This window comes from Danio rerio, chromosome 13 (genome assembly GCF_049306965.1).
Source record: "Danio rerio strain Tuebingen ecotype United States chromosome 13, GRCz12tu, whole genome shotgun sequence".
Lineage (NCBI taxonomy): Eukaryota > Metazoa > Chordata > Actinopteri > Cypriniformes > Danionidae > Danio > Danio rerio.
Genome location: NC_133188.1, coordinates 28,869,776 through 28,893,162, shown reverse-complemented (window position 1 = coordinate 28,893,162; position 23,387 = coordinate 28,869,776). Strand labels below are relative to the sequence as shown.

General features: G+C 34.2%; 1 protein-coding gene across 20 annotated transcripts in view; it reads left to right on the top strand.

Moving 5' to 3' along the window:
- The window catches only part of si:dkey-192p21.6, an 87,078-nt gene that overhangs the window by 46,606 nt on the left and 17,085 nt on the right, over positions 1-23,387 (top strand). For 19 of the 20 annotated variants that reach the window (XM_073919786.1, XM_073919783.1, XM_009307340.3 and 16 more), the window contains 5 exons: positions 5,576-5,688; positions 7,633-7,754; positions 10,743-10,866; positions 11,274-11,360; positions 15,660-15,737. In XM_073919786.1, the coding sequence (XP_073775887.1) occupies positions 5,576-5,688; positions 7,633-7,754; positions 10,743-10,866; positions 11,274-11,360; positions 15,660-15,737 (524 nt within the window). The remainder of the gene's footprint in view (positions 1-5,575; positions 5,689-7,632; positions 7,755-10,742; positions 10,867-11,273; positions 11,361-15,659; positions 15,738-23,387) is intronic. The other variant, NM_001145587.1, reaches the window with a different exon arrangement.

Genomic DNA, 23,387 nt, shown 5'->3' with positions numbered 1-23,387 from the left:
TAGGTCAGTGGTTGGCAAGATGATATCTATGGAAAGCCGCACTTTCTCATTCATGTGTATAAGAAGGACATGTATCTGAAATGTACAACAAAATGTAGCCTAAGTAACGTCGCAAAAACATAGACAGACCACTCTAGTGGATTAGGCATCTAAAAGGTGCAACCGTACGTAAACGTAGAATTAGTCATGTATTTCCAATGCTTTTATACATGGAGCATTGCTTATCTATAAATGCTGTCAGATTTATGCAAATTCACACAGTTTTCTTTTCTCTATCTATCATTTAGATAGTTTGTAAAAAAGAAGATTGCTTTTAGGCTGGAGCTGTATTCCCTTAATGTAATTCAGTGTGTACCAGCACTTTTGGAGTCATATGATGATATATTTAGATGATATATTCTCCAGATTCTGGTGCCTAGGCTGCAGCTTGTTTAGCCAGAGGAGAAATAGTCATGCCCAACTGAGCCTGGTTTCCTGTTTTTTTTCCCTTCACTTTCGTCAATTGTTAAAGTTTTGTTCCTCGACACTTTTGCTGCTTCCTTGGTTTAAGACTTGTGCAGCTGCGCATTGATGGATTTGCTCTTCTGTGATTGGACTTTCAGCAGTAAAATTTAAACCACACTGAACTGAACTCAACTGAATTTCAACTCTGAAAACTGGACTGACACTGTTTTAGTTTACTAGAACTTATATGTTAAGCTGATTTGACACAATATACAAGCACTGCATACATAAACATTAATTATGATTATATATACACTAGTTTTATATTTTAACAATTTGACTACTTGCTTGGTAGCTCAGCTGGTGCAGTGCTGTGTTTGCGATGCAGAGCTCTCATGTACAAGTCATGTGAAAAAGAACTAAAAACAAAAACATATTTAAGAAAAGCAGTTTTGGTTTATTTAGGGTATTATTATTTTTCTAAGACTACCTTGATACTGTCACAATCTCCAGCGATCATAACTCCATAGATCTCACAATAACTCATGGACTACAATTCCGCCATTTCTGGACTACATTTTCATACATGCACTTCACCCTGACACACATGCTTCCTCATCTAAACTGATTACATTCACACACCTGAGGATTGTCAGAGACTGACTGCAGACACTATTTAAACCACACACTCACCCATTCAGTTTTGCCGAGTCTTGTTTATCAGAAGATGACATTACAACGCGTTATTTCTTGTCTTGTTTCCCTGTGTTTTACCTAGCCTTGTATTCTCATTCTCCCTGCCCATAGATATATACACTAGATATCGCATAGGGACCCTCAGCATGCGTCAATAGCGCCGCCACATTGGTACAGTGCTCCCAGGACAAATGTCATTCAACCGCACTAGTCAAGACAGTGTTATTACATGAAGATGCGGCACTTTAGCACTGTCTACGGGTGTAGTAACGAGCAAACAAAGAAAACAAAGCACAAAGGCAGAACATTTCATGGGTAATATTAAGTTTTTTTTCTGTTTTTGAATGTTCTGAACTTTTGTGCTAATCAGGTAACGTTATTGATGATAACAGTCACTTACTGCATTCACCATACGGCAAAGCAGCTCCAACTTGCACTAAACACTTGGCTTATGCTAGTTTTGTTGAATAAAATCAGCAAACAATGCAAAAGAAATATGACAACGAGATGCTGCGCTGCCAGAAACTTGTATTATTGTTGGCTAACGTTAGTAACAGAGTCGTTCGGGGGATTCATTCACAAACGAATCGCTTCCTCCGTCAGTATGAGAAGTGAAAGCAGTAGAGGAGCTGTGTTTCAGGACACGGATTATATTAAATTTAACAGGGAGGGTGAATAGTAAATTTCTATACACACAAACACAAGCTTTTTGTCAGGAATGCCAGTGCGGTCACTGATCCATCAATGTAGAAAAGTGATGTAAAATTATCATTTTCGTAATTAGAAAAAAAATTACACACTAACATCCAGGAAAACTCCCGATCATAGATATATGTGTACATGTGTATATCTCTGGCTTTGGATGGCCACAGTCCTCCACTGTACCTTGGTCCCGCATTCATTTCAAAGGAGCGCTACCCTGGAGCAAGATGGCGGCGCTATTGACGCATTCCGTCCAATAGACAACAATAGGCCAGGCGACATCTAGTGTTTATATCTATGCTCCCTGCCTACCGCCTGCCTTTTGACCTCTCACCTGTTTACTGATTACGATTCTGGACTGTCTCCATATACCCGTTTGCACCTGTATTGACCATTGCTTGCCTGACGAAGTATAAACCTGCATTTGAATCTTACCCTAGTTATTTGTGTCATCCCCCGTGGTAGCAGATACATGCATGAACGATCATTATGAAACACTGAGAAAATTAAACACTCTTTTTTTAAATGCTATTGACTGGACATTTTACTTTAAATCCGCATTAAAAAGAACAACAATGTTACCACAGGCACATTTTTTCACAGATGCATAGTTTACTCACTCTTCGTTACAGTAAACACAGGTAAACACATTTAAAGCATTACAATGTTTGTAAACCAATCTGTTTGCAAAAAAAAAATCCCTGTCAGACCTTAAGCCTGATGAATTACAGAGCAGATTTGCAGTAGGAAGCGTGTGTATATGGGCTTTAATTGACAGATACCATTAGTCACCGAACCACTTCCTGTCTCCATGCACAGAGGTGGAGTGTTTCCGCTTTTTATTTGATTTGTTGGATCAATGATCAGTATTATATTGTTTCTTGTGGCCCTTGCTACGTGCCACAAAGAGGTTTTCAATTAACTAATGTGCAGATTACCATCAATCTCTGGCTCTAGATCGCGGGCTCACATCAGCCTCCCGCCTGCGTCTCCTCAGATAAGCTTTATTAGTCTCCGGCAGGGCAGATCACACCTCTGAAGTCCGGTAGTATAAGACTTCTCACCTCAGCATAATCATCATTAGCCTGCGTTATGAACATAAATCTGCTCCTCTGTCATAAACAACACAACACAACGTCAGCGTGTTTAGACAAGTAACAAAAAGTGCATAATTTAATTGAGATTTGATATTTCTTTATTGCTGAGTGTTCAGTGTTGTACACAGCGGGATACATAATAACACTTTTCTAAACTTGTTTTAATAACTCATTTCTAATAACTGATTTCTTTTATCTTTGCAATGAGAGTACATAATATTTTACTAGATTTTTATTAGACATTTAGCTTAAACTGCAATTTAAAGGCTTAACCAGGTTTATTAGGTTAACTAGGCAGGTAAGGGTAATTAATTAAGTCATTGTATAGCGATGGTTTGTTCCGTAGACAATAAAAAGAATTGCTTAAGTGGCTAATAATATTGATCAAAAAATGGCTTTAGAAAATAGAAACAGCTTTTATTCTAGCCAAAATAAACAAATAGGACTTTCCACAGAAGAAAAAATAAAGGAAATACTGTGTAAAAATTCCCTGTTGAACATCGTTTAGAAAACATTTAAAAGAAGGAAAAAATGACAGGACATTTATTAATTTTGACTTCAACTGTTTTCAGTCAAATATATGATGTTCAGTTTTTAGTTTCTGCTTTACTGCATTTATTAATTGTGGCTTTGAGTAAAATGTAAATATTTGTTTTCTTCTATGAATGTCTGATGGCATATCTTCCAAACTTCAAATAAAAATATTGTCATTTAGAGCATTATTGTTCAGATGATTATTATCTGTCACTAACAAAAGTTTCACATTTGTTGAGATTAATAATTAGTGCTTTTCCTCTAAATATTGAACTCTATAAACATGTTTGTAAACATGGCACTTATTGCTATTTTATCCAAAAAGATGCTTTTAATGACAAAATCTTGATCCAAACTTTCACATTTCACTTAAACACTTACTTATGCATCGTAAATGCAGAGAAATTGAGAATCTTAAGCAGTCTCTTATGCCGATTTCAGACTTCATGTAAACGTGTCACAGATGTTTTCACACTGCATGACTATCTGGGCTAGCGTTTTGTTGCTACTTTTTACACTGCAAGATGGATCAGCGACAGGAGGTTTCACATTGCATGACTTTACAGTAGGAGGAATAGCTGGCAACTTTGTTCAAACTACATCTCACACCCAAAAACACGCAGTATATGTTTTGTTATGAACTACATAGTGAGAAAGAAGCTCTTACTGGGGTAGAAAATTTACTTATTTGCTCACCTGGGTTTGAAGGGAATTAGCAATTTCTCCTCAACTTTTTTCTTTTTTGACCGGGTTTTGATATTGCTCAGATAACTCGTCAAACAGACACGGGTGCTCCTGCCAATTTTCCACGTTTTCTTCCATTTCTTGGGTCCAAATAAACTGAAAATGTGCGCTTTTAACTTCTACCACAAACTCCAGCTGGCCTGCGGATACCCACACTAGTGGATGCTGCTCTCTCATTGGCTGTTGGTGATTGCTGATGATATTTTCAATCACAACACATTTCACACAGCATGATTTAAATCGCTGACAACTCTAGATGCCAAATATCTCAAGGGCATCGGCGACATCTCGGCAATTCTCTTAGATCGCATCTTTGATAGTTCACACTGTGTGGCGTTTGTCAGCGATTTTTCAAAACCTGTCAGTGAGTCAGAATTGGAATTAAAATCATGCAGTCTGAAATCGGCATTACTTTTTTCTATTGCTCCATATATAGAATGCTTAGCATAAATAAGTACACAATCTTTTGATGTTGAATATTTATAAACAAAACACTTTTATTAAACTATAGAATAGAAAAATAATACATTTTTAATTCAAATGAGGTATATGCACAAAGTACAAACTACAATTTTTCAACTAAATTGTACACTACCTGACAAAAGTTGCCATCGATCCCAGTTGTAATCTTGTGGCCTTTGCATTTCATATTAGCCACTTCAGATACCAAATGATCGACTAGAAGTCAAGTTATTATTTGTTGTTCCTAAAACTTGGATAGGCAACAAGACTTTTGTCAGGTAATGTATATATTTTGTACATTTCTCTTTTCTCTCTCTCTCTCTCTTTAAAATACACATACCTTTTTTGTGTTCTAATTTCTGGACTGTGATTTTACATTGTTTTAATAGATTACTTCTAGTTTTGGGTTCGGTACTGACTAATCTAATATTATTGTACATCATTTTCTTGAAGAAAACATTAATTTAAAAGAGATATCTGTGAGGGGTGTACTCATTTATGCTGGACATGATGTGTATACAATATGCAGAAAAGAATTATTAATTAAATCTCAGTTAAAATTACTTATAAAGTAAATTTAATCCAACTGGATCCAACTTAAAATAAAACATGCCTGCACTGATTTCAGTTAAAACCTGAATAAAATTGTTCTGTGTGTGTGTGCAAGAAATTCCTTTTAAATCCTTAAGAAATCTTTCCAACCAATGTATTTTACAGCCCTCATGCCAAGAATGATTTAAACTTCAACACGCACAAGCACCTTTTTGACCTTCTTGCTGACTCCAAAAAATGCTAACTGAAAATACATTATAAATGAGTGTGTTTTTTCAACCCACAGTCTGTAATAGTAATCTAGCATGTTTATATTTGTGTGTGTGTGTGCATGAATATATTAGTATCCTGGTCCTGGCTGCGGATACCCGGAGTTCTCCAGCGTCTGGGCTTCACCTATTTCGTTCTGGCACTGATGCAGACTTTCTCTCCCCTCCGAGAGATCCCCTTGAGAGAGGTGGGTTCAGATCTGTGTCTCAAGTTTCCCTCGCATCAGACATCTGTGCAGGAACACACTTGTTCTCAAGTAATGATTCATTGGCGGCAGAGGTTACTGCAAGATGACGTAAATGCTTTAATGTGCCAATTATATTTGGTGTTTATTAGTTTATCACATGCATGCTGTGTTTTTGAAAGAAGTCCCTTTTGCTTACCAGTGATGAATTATGTAGTCAAAAATATTGTAATGTTGTTAAATATTGGTACTCTTTAGAATGATTTTAATGTCTTTAATTTGAACATTCATTTTGACATTTCAGAATTCGAATATGGTGATTTGGTGCTAAATTAAAAAAAAAAAAAAGATTATTACCAATGTCGAAATTCGTTGTGTTGCCTATTTTTTATTGAAACTGTGGAACTTTTTCCCAGGAGTTTGATAGGATTTTTTTTTTTATTTGAATATTATATATTTTTATTTGATGTTTGTTTCTTACTGTTAAATTATTAATGCTGTTATAATTTCTCTACCTTTACATAAAACTTTTATTCAACAAGAACGCAATATATAGATTAATTTTGACTAATACTCTACATATATTATGTTACAAAAAGTAGAAATTTGAAAAAGTGCTGCTCAGTAAAATGTTTATAAATCAAAGAATCCTGAAAATATTGGGCCACAGTTTTTCCACAAAATAATGAAGCAGAAACAGTTTTTAACTTTGGCAATCATTTTTAAAATATATAGGGCTATTGAATAAGCTTGGAGAGTCTCTTTATGACTTTTTTTGAAAATAAAAATAAAACAACAGGGATATATTTAATGAGGATTAGATGATGTATACTGTAGGAAAACCATAATATAAAATAAAAATAATGCTGGGTGTGTCTAGTACTAGGAGGCTTTTTGTACATTTATTACTGGTATATACAGTTGAAAACAGAATTATTAGCCCCCTGTTAGGTAGCCCCTCGCACCAGGTGCGACTCCTGTCAGCTAAGAACAGGAAACCGAGGCTACAGTTCGAACAGGCTCACCAAAATTGGGCAATAGAAGATTGAAAAAATGTTGCCTGCTCTGATGAGTCTCGATTTCTGCTGCGACATTCAGATGGTAGGGTCAGAATTTGACGTCAACTACATGAAAGCATGGATCCACCCTGCCTCAACAGTTCAGGCAATGGTGTGGGGGATATTTTCTTGGCACACTTTTGACCCATTAGTACCAATTGAGCATCTTGTCAACGCCACAGCCTACCCGAGTATTGCTGATGACCATGTCCATCCCTTTATGACCACGGTGAACCCATCTTCTGATGGCTACGGAAAGCACACCTAGTCATAAAGCGTGAGTCATCTCAGGCTAGTTTCTTGAACATGACAATGAGTTCACTGTACTCAAATGGCTTCCACAGTCACCAGATCTCAATCCAATAGAACACCTTTGGGATGTGGTGGAACTGGAGATTCACATCATGGATGTGCAGCCGACAAATCTGCAGCAAATGCGTGATGCTATCGTGTTAATATGGACCAAAATCTCTGAGGATTATTTCCAGTACCTTGCTGAGTCTATGCCATGAAGGAATAAGGTAGTTCTGAAAGCAAATGGGGGTCTAACCCGGTACTAGTATGGTGATCTTATTTTTGGTAATCAATCTTAAAAGCAATAAGCAAATGTACAATAATAAGAACTATCAATAAGTGAGCACCAATAAGTTTTGAGTACCAAATCAGCATTTTATACTGTGTTCATATTATACTGGAAGGGTCATAGGACACTGATGTCTGAAGTAATGCCTTGTCAAAAAAAGTTAGCTTTGTCATCACATAGATATTGTATATTATAAAATGTATTAAAATAAAAAAAAAAAAATTTTTTTTAATTGCAATAAATTTTAAAACATTTGTACTTTTGAATTATTAATAACCCGCCATGTTTTGCACATGTTCCCTTCAGCATAACTGGTGGAACCCCATTCAGGATGTCATTTTATACTGGCCTGAGTGGCTCTTCATTGTGTTGCTGGAGACCTTGTGGCTGTGCCTCACTTTCCTACTGCCAGTCCCAAACTGCCCTACGTGAGTTCATATCAGCATCAAGCTTTGACCATATAACATTTATGATGAAGATTAACTATCACACCAAACATTACAAACACAATAATTTATCATATAAATCCCATGCATCCAATAATTAATGTGTAATGTGTCCGTCAAACATGATTTAACTGCAGTTTATCCCTTTATTAACATCATAATAATGCCATTCATATGTCAAGCTAATTCCTTGGGTGACATGCTGTATATGTTGGCAATATTGAATACAAGCGTGAATATATTTGGTATGGCTGTACATTTACATCACAAATGCGCATATATATGCATCGCAATATGGTCGTTTGTGTTGGTGAGTCTGCGAATGTGCGCCGGTGTTGTGAGATCTGTGATTTATGAGTGTTTGCCGGCCGCTTCAGAGAGGATAATTAGCCAATCTCAGTCTGTCATGTGCACTAAAAGGAGGCAGGGAGAAAGGATTCATCTTCCTTTCTCTAGCTCTCTCAGTTTTTCTCTCGCATCCGCTCAACCTTCCATTTGTGTCCTCTTTCTCCTCTCCTTCAAGTTTTTTTGTCAGTGTGTCTGGGCCTGCTTGACATTGATGATCATGTGCAGAACACTGATAACTCGGCTTGAATAAAAAATGTTTTGACCTCACAGTCGTCGTCCTTGTGTTGCGGTATGATGCAGCATTTAAATTTTTACCTTCAAATACACTTGTCTGAAAAATGTTACCAAAGGCTCAATTTTTTTGTCCTATCAACTTGTTTTGGAACAATGTATGTGGTATGAACTGTGCTGTAATAATATATTTGATTATATATTTGTATATTTCTGTTCTGTTCGCATGATTTGCTGCCATTGAAACATTTCTGATCTGATTATCATCAATGTTGAAAACAGTTGAGCTGCTTGATATTTTTTGTTTGTGTGTATGGATGCAGTTATATTTTACCCTTCAAAAACACCACACCAAGCATTATATGTTTTTAAAAGGTGTCTAATAGACATGCAAACATAGACATCTTGGCTAAAATGAGACTAAATTTGGGCTGTAAGTGAAAGCCTAATAGGCGTAGTTGAGGTTACAGACAGGAAAGCATTGGGAGCAGAGAGAGGGGAGAGGTTGGCAAAGGACCTTGAGCCAGTAATCAAACTCGGGTCGCCGTGAGCACCATGGTGCTATATGTCGGTGAACTTAACTACTAGGCTATTGGCACCGACAGGAATGACTACACTTAAAGTTTCTCTTTTTGATGACTAGTGTATTTTTGGACAATTGTTAGACATCTGTTAGATTTTCAATTACAAACCAAATTTAGTAACTCGCGCTCATTGGAAATATGTGCCCAGGGCTACATTTTTTTAGAACCCACAAATGTGTACCGTGGACCACATTCTCTTGCAGTTTTTATTTTTACAAATCCACTATTTTTGACAATCTAAAATATGTTACTGGGGCACATTTTTTAATACATGTCATTTGTCAAAAATCCACCAGACACCACTGTATACATTTTTGTGAACATTAACATCTTATGCACGTCCATGAGAGAAATCGGTCAGCCTGTTGTCATGCTTAATATATCAGCTTCATATCACCTAACCAACCTACCTCCTTCCCCAAACCCTGTTATGCCGAGTTCAGTCTGCATGATTTTAGCCCTGATTTTGACTCGCTGACAGGTTTTGAGAAATCACTGACAAATCCCTAAAATCACAAACAAATTGGTGCTTGTTCACACGAGTAACAACCACAACAGTGTGAACTATGAAAGATGCGATCTAAGTGAGTTGCTGATGCCTGTGAGATTTTGGCATGCTAAATATCTGGAGCTGTTGATGATTCAATTCATGCCTTGTGAAAATTTTGACTGAAAAATAACATCAGCGATCACCTACAGCCAATGAGAGAGCAGCATCCACTAGTGTGGGCATCTGCAGGCCAGCGGGAGCTTGTGAGAGAAGTTAAAAGCGCTAATTTTTAGTTTATTTGGATCTAAGAAATTGGGGAAAAAATTGTGGAAATTTGGCAGGACACCCGTGTGTGTTTGACGAGTCATCTGAGAAATATCACAACCAGGTTAAAAAAAGAAAAAAGTTGAGGAGAAATTGCCTTCAAACCCCAGTGAGCAAATAAGTAAATTTTCTATCCCATCAAAGGCTTCTTTCTCATGTTGTAGTAAATAACAAAAGATATACTACGTGTTTTTGGTTGTGAGACGTAGTTTTTAACAAAGTTGTTGGTGATTTATCCTATTGTAAAGTCATGCAGTGTGAAACCCCCTGTCGCCGATCCATCTTAGTCATAGCAGAAAAGTTGTCTATACAGAGCCAATCTAAATCCTATGTAGTCAGAGATACCGCCCCTTAGCATTTGTTTTGCACATAAATAGCAGCCGTATGTACCCGCAAGCATATATTTCTTGGTTTTCAAAAATGTAGACCAGGGCACATTTTCCGAATTAGCCTGTGTTGAAATGTAGTCTTGTTTTAACTGTGATGTCCATATTTGGATGTTCATTAGATGTCTTTTAAACACAAAATTGCTTAATAAGAACATATTAGTTTTTTTTATTTTAGTTTTTTATTCACTCATTCATTCATTCATTTTCTTTCGGCTTAGTCCCTTTATTAATCTGGGGTCGCCACACCGTAGTGAACCGTCAACTTATCTAGTATGTTTTTGCGCAGTGGGTGCCCTTCCAGCCGCAACCCATCTCTGGGAAACATCCACACAGTCTCAATGAAATTAAAATTTGCATTGTTTATTTTACTAGTGCACATCGTTAGTCATCGTTAGTGAACAGTTAATCTGAAAAGAAAATGGCAGTCATTCTCTGATGATTTTGAATATGTTACAATAGAAAACATTTAAATTATTATTTTTTCTACAATATTACCCCCCTTACTTGTTTTTCAGATTTTGTTTTTTTATTTTAAGATTAAAAAATGTATTAACTCTAGACCTTAGGATAATAAGTTGTATATTAAATAGCTCTTCTTCTGCAGTGGATATTTAGGAGCAGGAGGTGTTGGAGATGCAGGTTTATACCCAAACTGCACAGGAGGAGCAGCTGCACATATAGACAAGTGGTTTTTTGGGGACAACATGTTCTGGTATCCGACATGCAAGGTGAGATTATCTTTAACCATTTAAGTGTTTTAAATATCTAAAGTTGATGCTTGATTCTGAACTGTAAAAGGTCTTAGTGTACAATTCAAACTAAAATGCTAAACATTGTCCCATCGACTCTGGTAGTTTGGTATATCACGTATCACTGTACGGTTTCCCAAAAATCAATATGATGTCCATTTATTGACTTACTTAATGAGTAGTCATGTTGTAAGCTTCACACTGGGGATATTTTGCAATAACGACTCGCTGATTGTCCGTTCATTATCACTTGCTTAATTGAAAATACAACTATAATGATTTAAAGGACATTTATATTGAAATAATTAAAGCAAGACAGCTTATCGTTTCTGTTCTCAGATGCTGTTTTGCTTTCGTTGATTACTGTGTTTTCTCTGTTTATGCAGGTCTTGTATCGAACAACAGAGCCTTTTGACCCAGAGGGTGTTCTGGGTACAATAAACTCCATAGTCATGGGATTCTTAGGCATGCAGGTAATTGAATATATTTCAGCCATATCAAATGAGCAATTATGATATTGATATATAGAAGAATAGTTCCATAAAAAATTAGTAAAAAACTATAATGCATAACAGATACGGGATGTAACCTTTAGCTTATAATAGCTTGTCATGAATCCTGTAAGTGCAGATGGATACAAGCAAAAAGTATGATAATTATGATACTAGCAAAGCTAGTATACAGATGAACTGTTTACTCCTATTTATTTATTAGTTTTTAATTTGGGGATCCTCCATTTCTTTTTTAAATATACCAACATATGACCTCAAATTATGCTTGTTTTAAAAGTGCCTGGCAATATTTTTGGTATGTAAACTTGTTGCACTGATTTAAATTTTAGTGTGGCTTTTGTAAATTGTGGGGAAAAAATTATGAGTATTTTTAAATACATAAATAAATACGTTTTGATGTAGGTGAAAAGAAACAAAATTTCAAGCTTAAATTAATACATGTTTTATTCATTAAATGCTAAAAACACGCAAAAAATAAATGGTATCCTTTTACAAAAATGTTCTATTAGTTAATGTTGATTAATGTATTTACTAACATGATCAAACAATGAACAACGCATTTATTACAGTATTTATTCATCTTTGTTAACGTTAGTTAATGAAACATATTGTTGTTCTTTGATATGTCACATTATCTAGTGCAGTGGTTTTTAAACTGTGGTACATGTGTTTTTTTATATTTTCTAAATGATGTTTAACAGAGAAAGGAAATTTTCACAGTATGTCTGATAAAAAAAAATTCTTCTGGACAAAGTGTTATTTGTTTAATTTTGGCTAGAATAAAAGTAGTTTTTAATAAATAAATAAAAAAAAAAAAAACATTTTAAGGTCAAAATTATTAGCCCCTTTAAGCATTTTTTTCAATGGTTTACACTACAGCAGTGGTTCCCAACCAGGGGTCGGCCCTAAGGGGGGCGCCAGAGTTCACAAGGGGGGCAAGGGAGAGGATAAGTGTTGAGGTAGAAAAAGGCATAAAAATGCTCCACTATTATATAGGGCTGTGCAATTAATCAAAAATCCGATTTCGATTTCAGCTTCAAACGATTATAAAAAAGCAAGATAAAATCGAGATAAACGATTATTGCATCATATACCGCCCCCTTTCCAGTTGTACATGTGTTGCTCTTAAAAGCACAAAAGACCGTGTGCTTATGTGTGTGTGCAGCACGCACACGCAGTCAGAAGCATGCGGCCGGTCAGCATTCGCTCTCATTCGCACACTGAGCAGAGGAGCGCAGACATCTAAAGTTATCTTAACACGAGCGATTTAATGGTCAAATAGGTGTCAAAACGCGGTGTTTAGTGATTATTCATTTTAACCCACATTTGTGTAATAAACAAATGAGTTAAGGATCAAAGACGTGAAAGAGAAACCATTAAAGAGACGGCAAGAAATATTCCTGCTGCCGCCTGTTTTTATTATTATTAATCAAACATAACGAGAAAATCCCTCTCTGCTCTTGACTGAAGGATTTTTGTAGCTAAAGTGTTTTTCTTACAGTGAAGATGCTTAAAGCAGTTTGTTTCATATTTTTATTCTATTGTATTTATTTCTCTTTCCTTTGCAGGGTGGAAAATAACTGTATGTATACACTTATTTTACTAGATACTTTTCAGAATACAAGCATTCAGATTAAAGTGCAATTCAAAGGCTTGATTAGAGTAAATAGGCAAGTCATTGTGTAACAGTAGTTTCTTCTGCAGACAATCAAAAATATATAATGCTTAAGGGGGCTAATAATATTGACCTTAAATTGGTTACAAAATATTTAAACCTGCTTTTATTCTAGCTAAAATAAAACAAATAAGCCTAGAAGAAAAATATTATAGGAAATACTGTTAAAATTCCTTGTTCTGTTAAACATAATTTGGGAAATATTTATAAAAAAAAAATTCTCAGGAGAGCTAATAATTTTGACTTCAACTGAAAATTGTTTTGAATAATCATGATTATAATTATGACCAAAATAATTGGGATTATGATTTTTCCCAAAATCGAGCAGCCCTACTATTATATATGTATTTTTAAGTACCAAAAAAAAAACATGCTTAAAATTCCAACATAATAGTAAAAATAATTAAAATAAATAACTTTAAATAATTATTTATTTTTTGCTCACTCGCGCAATGTGCTTGTCAACATGTCATAAAGGCAAAATCAAAACAAAAAAGGCAGAGAAACATAAATGCAGTGATTCTTCAGAGGCGAAGAAAAAGATTAGACAGTATGACAAAGACTACCTAAATTTTGGTTTTATTGAAGGCTAAGACAGGGGGGGGGGAGAGACCACTGGTCTACAGAACAAACCATCGTTATACAATAACTTGCCTTATTACCCTAACCTGCCTAGTTAACCTAATTAATCTAGTTAAGCCTTTAAATGTCATGTTAAGCTGTATAGAAGTGTCTTGAAAAATATCTAGTAAAATATTATTTACTGTCATCATGACAAAGATAAAATTAATCAGTTATTAAAAACTAGTTATTAAAACTATTATGTTTAGAAATGTGTTGAAAAAAAATCTTCTCTCCATTAAACCGAAATTGGGGAAAAAAACAAACTAGGGGGGCTAATATTTCAGGGGGGCAAATAATTCTGACTCTCTCTCTCTCTCTCTCTCTCTCTCTCTCTCTCTCTCTCTCTCTCTCTCTCTCTCTCTCTCTCTCTCTCTCTCTCTCTCTCTCTCTCTMTATATATATATATATATATATATATATATAATGTGAGTAAAATATAAATATTTAATGTATTTAATGTTTAATAAATATATATAAACATTTTCTCAAATATATGTATGCCCTATGGATTTATAATTTACAAAATACATATATACAGAAAATAAATATACAGAGTACACATACACTACCCGGCAAAAGTTTGTGGTCATTTTATTTTTTATTTTATTTATTTATTTTTTTTATTATTCTGTTAATTTTTTAAAAGTAAAAAAATGGTTAAATTGTTAAATACTTGTTTACTAAATATTTATTTATTACCTATAGTGTGTAGTTTCAAAGGAAACTATTAGTCTAGTCATTATTGCTTTTATTACTATTACCATTATTAATAATAATTAATATTAGAGTGATTTCTGAAGAATCATGTGACTCTGAAGAGTGGAATAATGAAGCTAAAAAATTCATCTTCAAAATCACTGGAATAAAGTATTAAATAAAATGATCAACAACTTTTGAACAATTATTTTATTATGCAATAATATTTCACAATTTTACCATTTCTACTGTATTTTTGATAAAAAAAAATCCAGATTTGGTGAGCAGGATAAGCTTTTTTTCAAGCATTTAAAAAATCCTACTGACCCCAAACTTTTGACCGGTAGTGTATATATTATGTTAATACAAGCTTTTATTTAAGATACGATTAATCGTGATTAATCTTTTGACGACACTAACAGTCATTAACTAATGAATCCATATTGTAAAGTAAAGAAAGATAAAAAAAAAGAAAATAAAGGCACCAAAAACAACTTTGTGTAAGTGATTGTAATTGACTTGACAAATAATAAAATATGCTCAACTCATCCAAAACCTGACACATAAACTCACCCGTATTTTTCTCACACAAAAAAATCATCGGCTTTTCACCATGTTCTCATCCCGACTCATTGATTCATTTCACTTTCAGTTCGGCTAACAATGACAAATCTATAATATTGAGCTACTTTAGCTGGCAGCTCCTCCAGAAGCAGCAGCTGTTGTGTCTCACTGCTCTTTGCTGCTGTGGACAGATGTGTGTTTGTCTCCGCCAAAGGTCAGCAAAGTCTCTCGCCCTTTTGATGCTGACAGCGGCCCGGTGAACGCTGAGAACTAGCCGTGCAAACCCAGTCGCATTGCTCAAATCCCTGTAGGCGGAGGCAAAAAACAGTTAGCAGCAAGTCCGTCAATCAGCATGTGTTTGGGAAGACGGCAGGTGTCCGTTCACTCCAGCGTCCTCGGCTGAGGCTCATTCGTCATCACCGAATTAATCAGTGAGCACCGCCAACTTCACAGCCGTGCGAGAAACATGAGCTCAGTTTCAGGGCCACAACCAGCGCTCACATCCTCTCTGTGTCTCTCTTTCTCTGGGCCAAACATGATATAAGCATGACGTATCATTAGCATTACTGTCTATTAGCTTTTAATTAATTACGTTTTCTTAGAGGATTGTGATCCATTTGGCCAAAAGTGAAAGCCTGGTCTACATAATGTTGCTCTCTGAATAGGAAAAGTATTTAAGATGTAATCTTTTGTGTCCGCAGGCCGGAAAGATTCTTCTGTTTTTTCGTCAGATGAATAAAGGTATCCTGGCGCGATTCCTGGTTTGGGCTTTAATCCTGGTATGTTCACTCAAACACACACCACACACACACACTCAGTTAAAGTTCATTTTAAGTGTGTTAACTATGGCAAACAGCATGGCTCTGTATGTACAAGTGTTAAATTGCTTGTAGTTGCAGACAGTTTATGAAATAGGTAGACGTCATGTGATATGCGTATGTATATGTGGTCAATGAATTCCAAGGCAGAGATTGCTATCAACACGCCTCTCGGGACTGAACCGGATGGCCTGTTCGGCTCATGGATGTCTGGTGGTTTTTGAGTTTAGACTTTTGCCGCTGTTGTTGCATATTCATTTCCACTGGTTCTTTAGTTTAATATGTAGCATAGAAATGAGGTAAGCTGATAAACTTAATGTGTTTTATAGGATGTTTTAACATGTTAGCCAGCACGCACTTTTGTAGATTTACACCTACACTCTCAAAAATAAATGAAAAGGGAGCTGTCACTGGGGTGGTACCTTTTCAAAAGGTACACATTTGTACTTAAAAGGTCCATATTTCTACCTCTAAAGTATAAATTTTTTACCTAAAAATTTTAAGAGGAACACTTTTTTATACTTTTTAGGTACTAATATGTACCCGTGAGGTATTAATATGGACCCTTAAGATACAGATGTGTAACTATTGAAAAGATACCACCCCAGTGACAGTTCGCTTACCTTTGATTCTGAGAGTGTACACGTACCTAATTTAAATAGTAACAGTTCTTAACCCCAGTGAGCTATAAACATTAATTAGGTAAAATTAGAAAAAAGACACTTTGAGCTTTACTATGGTACATCTGGGAAGTTTCATAATCAAAAATATAAAAGGTTATACATTATGAAGTAATAAAAAAAAACATTGTATTGTGTTAAATATTTGTTTTTCGGTCACACTTTACAATAAGGTTCATTAGTTAATGTTAATTAATGCATTTACTAACATGAACAAACAATGAACAATACATCTACTACTGTTTTTGTTCATGTTAGTTAATGTTAGTTAATGAAAATACAGTAGTTCATTGTTAGTTCATGTAAACTCATGGTGCATTAACTAATGTTAACAAGCATGGACTTGGATGTTAATAATGCATTAGTAAATGTTCAATTATGATTAATAAATGCTGTACATGTGTTGTTCATGATTAGTTCATGTTAGTAAATCCATTAACTAATGAACCTTATTGTAAAGTGCTACCTGTTTTTCTATATACAAACTAGAGATGGACAACATATCACCGGCCATATCAATATTAGCCAACAAAAAAAAAGCTATTTTTAATGTTATCTGTCTGATATCAAAATTAGGCCATATGTTTAAACTGATAAATTATATAATTGTAGAGAACTGCCTGCCTTGTAAGCATGAGAGAATCTTGCGGGAGTGCAGTAAAAAGTGTCAAATGACTAACAATTGTACATTACTGTAACACTTTTTATCCGAAAACATTTAAACTGGTTTCAGTTCTTAGTTTTTTCATTTTCATTTTATTTAAATAAATATTTATTTAACTTGTTTGTTAATTAAATCCAGTTTTGTCATTTAACCTATTATTTTTATACAAGAGTCAAGTTGCATATGCAAAAAAGGAAGTAATTTATTCTTGGCATGGTGATTTATGTGAAATTGTGAATATAGGTCTGTATATATGCTTGCTTTTTTTATTTTGAGTAGGCTATTCTAAAATCAGTTTAAACTTTTATGAAGTTTTTCAAATAAAATTAGTTGTTCACTGATCAAAAACATCACATTTTTAAATATTTATATCGGCCTTCAAATGTAAAGATTTATCGGTTATCGTGCATCCCTAATACAAACACAGGAAAACATTGATGTAATAACCTAGAAAATTATGCCTTGAAAGCCAAGTGTCTCATGAGTTTATATTTCAAATTTGATGAATATAGTATGCAAAATAAGATTCCTGATTGCAAAATGAGATTTCAAAAAGTTTTCCGAGGCTATATCGGTGTCCTTCTCTCTCTCATCGCCAGAGGCACTTTCTCAAAAATGACCTTTCCAAACTAAAAGAGTAACAGTTGCTGAAAGATTTTTAGTCTAGATTTACAGTTCATGTAACTTTGGAAAGAAGACACTTTGGACTTTATTATCCATCATCTAGAGTTTATAATGCTCAAATTGAAAAAAGTTATAGATGCTTAAGTGATGTAAAAAAAATTGCACCGCACTAAACATTTTATTATTTCATAAACAAATATATGAAACACCATACAACAAAAACATACACAGTAGGCTTACCTGAAACCCTCTTTTGGAATCTTTATTTTTAAGAGTAGTTTTGAGTTTAACTCTGGAACTTATGAGAAATTGTATATATACACATGTCCAGCAGGAAAAAGAGGGTTGAAAGATTTGAAAGAATAACTTGTGCTCAACCTGACTAGATATCTTTAGTGATACAATACCCAGTGAATGTTTTATGTTCGAATTTATTTGTCAATTTTACGTATTATGATGATGACAAATCTGCATTTTCTTATAACCCTTCATATCATTCTTATATGCTCTTTTGGTGCCCAAGAAATATTTCTTCTTCTTATATTGTAAAAGTCAAAAGTACATTTTTGAGCAATTTAATAAATTCCCTATAAACATTTTTTTTATTTAATCATAAATAATTTTTAAAAAAGTATTTATTATTATTATTATTATTATTATTATTATTATTATTATTATTATTATTATTATTATAAAGAAGATTATTACTGACCTTAAGGTTACAAACACATCACACATATAGTACATTATATATACATACAGTACAACAATAATGTTGTTGTTATTTTTATATATATATATATATATATATATATATATATATATATATATATATATATATATAAATAACAACAACATGTTGTTTGAGCATCATGTAACTGCTGTGGTTACATTGCAGGATTAGATTATTTATCAGGTATAAGGTTAAAAGATAAACATTATTAACATAAATTTTTTTAATTATTTATACAGTGAGGACCATGTTATTTTATATTTGATTGTTCAATTTCGTTTTTTTTTTTATGTCGTATTTATATATACTTGTAACCTATTTTATTTTATGCACTTCATATAGCAAGATACTTGATCTCAGTCGACCTAAATGAATAAAATCTTTCCTAATAGATCTCTTTAAATCTTCTGGTGAAATTATACTCATATTGTACGGAGAACGGTAAGGGACGTAATATGTGTGTATCTGTGATGTCATAGGCAAATTTTGAAAGTGTATTTTACACACACTTAATTGAGTTCTCTAGGATCGTGAACATGTAAAATCAATCTCAGCAGAACTAAATAATTAAATCAACTCGGGTGCTGAGATTTGCGCCCGTGAAACAAAAGAGTGATTAAATCTTCGATTGAGATGACGATAGTGGAAGGCTGGCAGATTTGCGGGTTAAGTGCTCCATTTGGGTGGTCCCGCAAACAAAGGGAGCAGAAGCTGGGCTGGGTGGGAAGTGCATGAGGATGTCTAAACCCCTGTCTCAGGGGAAATGGCCATGTGCTACTAGAAATGTTTTTTAGGGGGCAAAGAAAGCAGCCCAATTCACTTACTGATGTCCTTCTGTAGCTGAAAAAAGGATTGTGATTGCACCATTTGGGGTGAATTTACCCTCTCTGCCCGGTTTAATAAGCGTGACAACTAAGGCAAGCTCAAGTTATATGGTGTGTTTAATCTAAAGTGAACAGCATAGCCATTTATTCAAGGTTATTAAGGCAGAATCATGTTTCTGCATATGTTGATCAGAGGATCTACACAGAAAGGGAGTTTGCAGGATTGTTTTGCATGAAAGACCTTGCTGCTGCTGTGTTTTGTTTGGGACTTGTGGAGGCAGAGCTGCTGGAATGGACTCTCTGGAGACAACAGGTGCTGATGGAGGGGTTTTGTCTGGACATAAAGCTGCGGATGACGGGGGGAAATGACCTGCATTTCTCAGCAATGGCCTTGCTTGCTTGTGGTCATAGCTGTTGGGTTGGTTAATAATGTGAGACGGAATGTTGCAGCTTAAAACTTTCAGCTCATTCATATTTTCTTAGTAGAAATATGAAGATCTATGAATATCCCTTTCGTACAACATTTGATTTGTGAGTCCAATTCATTCAATTATGGCAGACAAACGTTTCTCCCTGCACCTCCAGAAAGCTGACACGATGTGCTGTACATTTTCTTACTTTGAGGATTCTGCTCTTGTGCCAAGATATATAACTCCTTGCACTGTTTTATTGCTTTCTAGGGAGTTTTTTTCAAAGGACATTTGCTTTTTCTGTTTAAAAAAATCTACTTTGTACAGAGGCAACTATAAGTAAGCCATCTGTGGTTTGCTTTATAGAAAAGAACAATCTTACTGTTTCTGTTCTTGCACTTCAAAAAACCCTTCAAAAATACTTTAAAGAACCGTTTTTTTCTTAGTTTTTTTTACATTTACGTTTAAATAACCTGTAATAAAAGTTTGTTCTTTCATATAACCATCATTCCTCATAAAGAACCATTACATTTAAGAGTGTTTTACTTTTAAGCATTGCTCAGCTAGGTTGACATGCTCAACAACAGCAACACTGACTCATCCAATAGTGTGAATTTGGGGCGGGGCCTTTTTGTCCAACCTAATACTATCAGATTGAGAGCCTGTTTTAATTAGAAACATTTGCTTAAAACAGTTTTAAAGAAATATTTATATAGTATGTAGGCTAATATACTGTGTGTATCACACTTAAATGAGTAGTTTAACAAAGCAACAAATCAGTTATATTTGAATATAAAACAGACAACATTTAGTAAATACATTTAAGTATAAAATCTATTTAATTTTTAAAAATCAGTTCTGTTTTTGGTTTCTGAACTCTCAATAATGTCATTTTGGGATATAGTATAAAAAAAGCTGCATCAAAACACATGAATATCAAAGTATGCATTAAAAATTTAGGTTACACTTTATTTTAAGCTACAATTCTCACTTTTGAACCATAAACTATGACTTTTGTGCCTTGAAAAAGTCTTAATTTGCTGCTTATTGATAGTTGTTAAGGTAGTAGTTAGGTTTAGGTGGTTAATAGCATTAGGGAGGTAGAATAAGATCGTCTTAATAATATATATGGTGCTTAGCATAAGTGTATACACCCCATTTTAAAAATTAATATTTTTATTAATTTCTCCGTGAATATAGGCAATGTATTTTGGTGCATTTAAACAAAAGATATTTATTAATCAGATATATTTATTAAAATAATATTGTAGTCACCAAACATTTAGAAATTGAAAGATAATACAATTAATTTAAGCAAATTATTGCAACAAAAAATTACAACTTACAAAAAACCTTTCAACCAAATGTTTTCAATTTTTTTGCTTCTTTTGATTTTTCCCTTTTTTTTTTAAATTTGTATTTAATATTTTTCTATAAACTGTAAATCTCGTTGTTGTAGTTTTTGGAGCGTTAACATTAATTTATTTTGTTAGATAAGCTACAGATTTGACTGCAGTGCTGACTAATGTAATGTATATGCACAAATATAATATTCCATAGCTTCCTATTAAAAATATGAATTTAAAAGAGAGATGTATATATATATATATATATATATATATATATATATATATATATATATATATATATATATATATATATATATATATATATATATATATATATATATATATCTTAATAATAAAACCACTAGTTCATAGTGAGAATTTTCACTTTAACTAAAGTGCCACCAAAACTTAAAATCTATAACTATTTTTGTTGAATATGAAAATTAAAAACAAAATAAACGTGACTGCATTGATATTTACTTTTTTCTTTAGTTAAACATATTTAAAAGATATTCTTGTTAGGTTTGCAGCCAAATCACAAATCTCCTCACCTTCTTCTCCCAGTGAAGTATATTGCAAGATTGTGCTTTTTGTGAACCCAGACCCACAATACGCAGATGCCTTATCCCCAGTATTTTAAATTTCATTATTCCCAAGCCCTATGACAAATTGGCCCATTATCTCTGTATGTTGAATCATAAAGGCCAGCATTATGGGTCCACACCGCTCGAGGTGCTGAAATAAATGAATAGAGATCTATTTCACTTTACCTAGAGGCACAGCATGATAAAATAAACTAGCCAACAGCATAAATAAATAAATGAAATTACGCCACCGCTGTTCACGCCCAGCCTCTAAAGATGATTTGTGTATAATATGCTACATGTATAATATTTAAATCTGTATCTCTACTTTGTGATAATGTTTTGGAAGCTGTATAAAATAGCAAACAGCTGTTGGGAGAGATTCCTTATTTTTATATTTGCCTAAAGTATTTAAATGTTGTCTTATTTTTCTTCCTTTGTTCTTCACCCCTTATTTTGACATCATCAGTGAAATATATAAATTATAGAGCATATAACTAAGGATTCAGGTGACCAACGACACCATTATAGGGTTTGTGCTTCACAATAAACGCTGTGCATCTCCAAGCACAAGCAAACAATCAATTATCATTGACATCTCTGGAGAGCTCTGAGGATGTTTTAAGCAGCACATCTCCAACAGCCTCTGGTGCTCGTAATGCACTCTTCAAACACGCTTTACTGTTTAAACAAAAACTACCGACTGTCATAAAACTCTACGTGTCTAACCGGAGAGCATTGGTGTTATCCTTGGCATAAATTCTTTGTCAGATTGGGGGGATGATTTGAAGCTGTTTGTGCGTCGGCGTCCCGATAAACAAGGACCCGGAGTTAATTAAAGTTCAACGATCACTCGGCAGTTTGAGATTGAAATTGAGCGATTGCCCCACATAGCAATGATTGTCCCACATCCTGCCTGCATAGCCTGGAGACTCAATCTAGAGCCAGCCAGGCTATTTCCACACCATTGATTCTGTCATCTATACAAATGATGGATATCCTCCTAACAAGCAGGTTTGGATGCTGAACTGTCCATCCTCACAAAAAGAACAATATCCCTTTAAAATGAGCCTGTAGATAACATATTTTAATGCACAATTTGGGATATTGAATAAATAAAATGTTGGAAGTGCCATATAATATGGTAAAAAGTGGTTTTAAAAGCAATTGATGATTTGTTATGGGATATGATTGGGTGACTAACTGACTAGTAAAGCAAAGCGCATCATCACAGGTGTTGCTTTTGTTTGTTCTTAGTTGCGTAGGCAAAATCTGTCAACAAAACACATTAAATGACATTTAAAATTTAAATAAATAACCAGTCAAATAAACCAATCAGATGTAGGCTAATTTTGTATTGCTTGTGTTGTCTGCAAGTGCAAACCATTAATTATGTGTAAATATAGCTGTAAAGGCTTTACTAGCTCATTTATTGGTGGTAATTTGCTGTCATTTTTTAAGAAAGTTATGAAGTTGTGTTCCTTTTTTTTGAAAAGCGAAACCTTTGCACATTTAAGAAATGTATAGTTGGTACATTTATCCTGCCGAAAAACAACAAGCCACATTGGTTGCATACGAAACTCGCCTACTACTACATTTATATTTGAATTTACTTCTTGACTGTATGTTCTATACTGTATGCATGTGAGCTGTATGAATGGAACTCTGACGTACTACATCTACTATTTTGTTATGTTCACGTGACCTACCTGTGCCAGTTGCGTTGATTTATTCCCATTCATG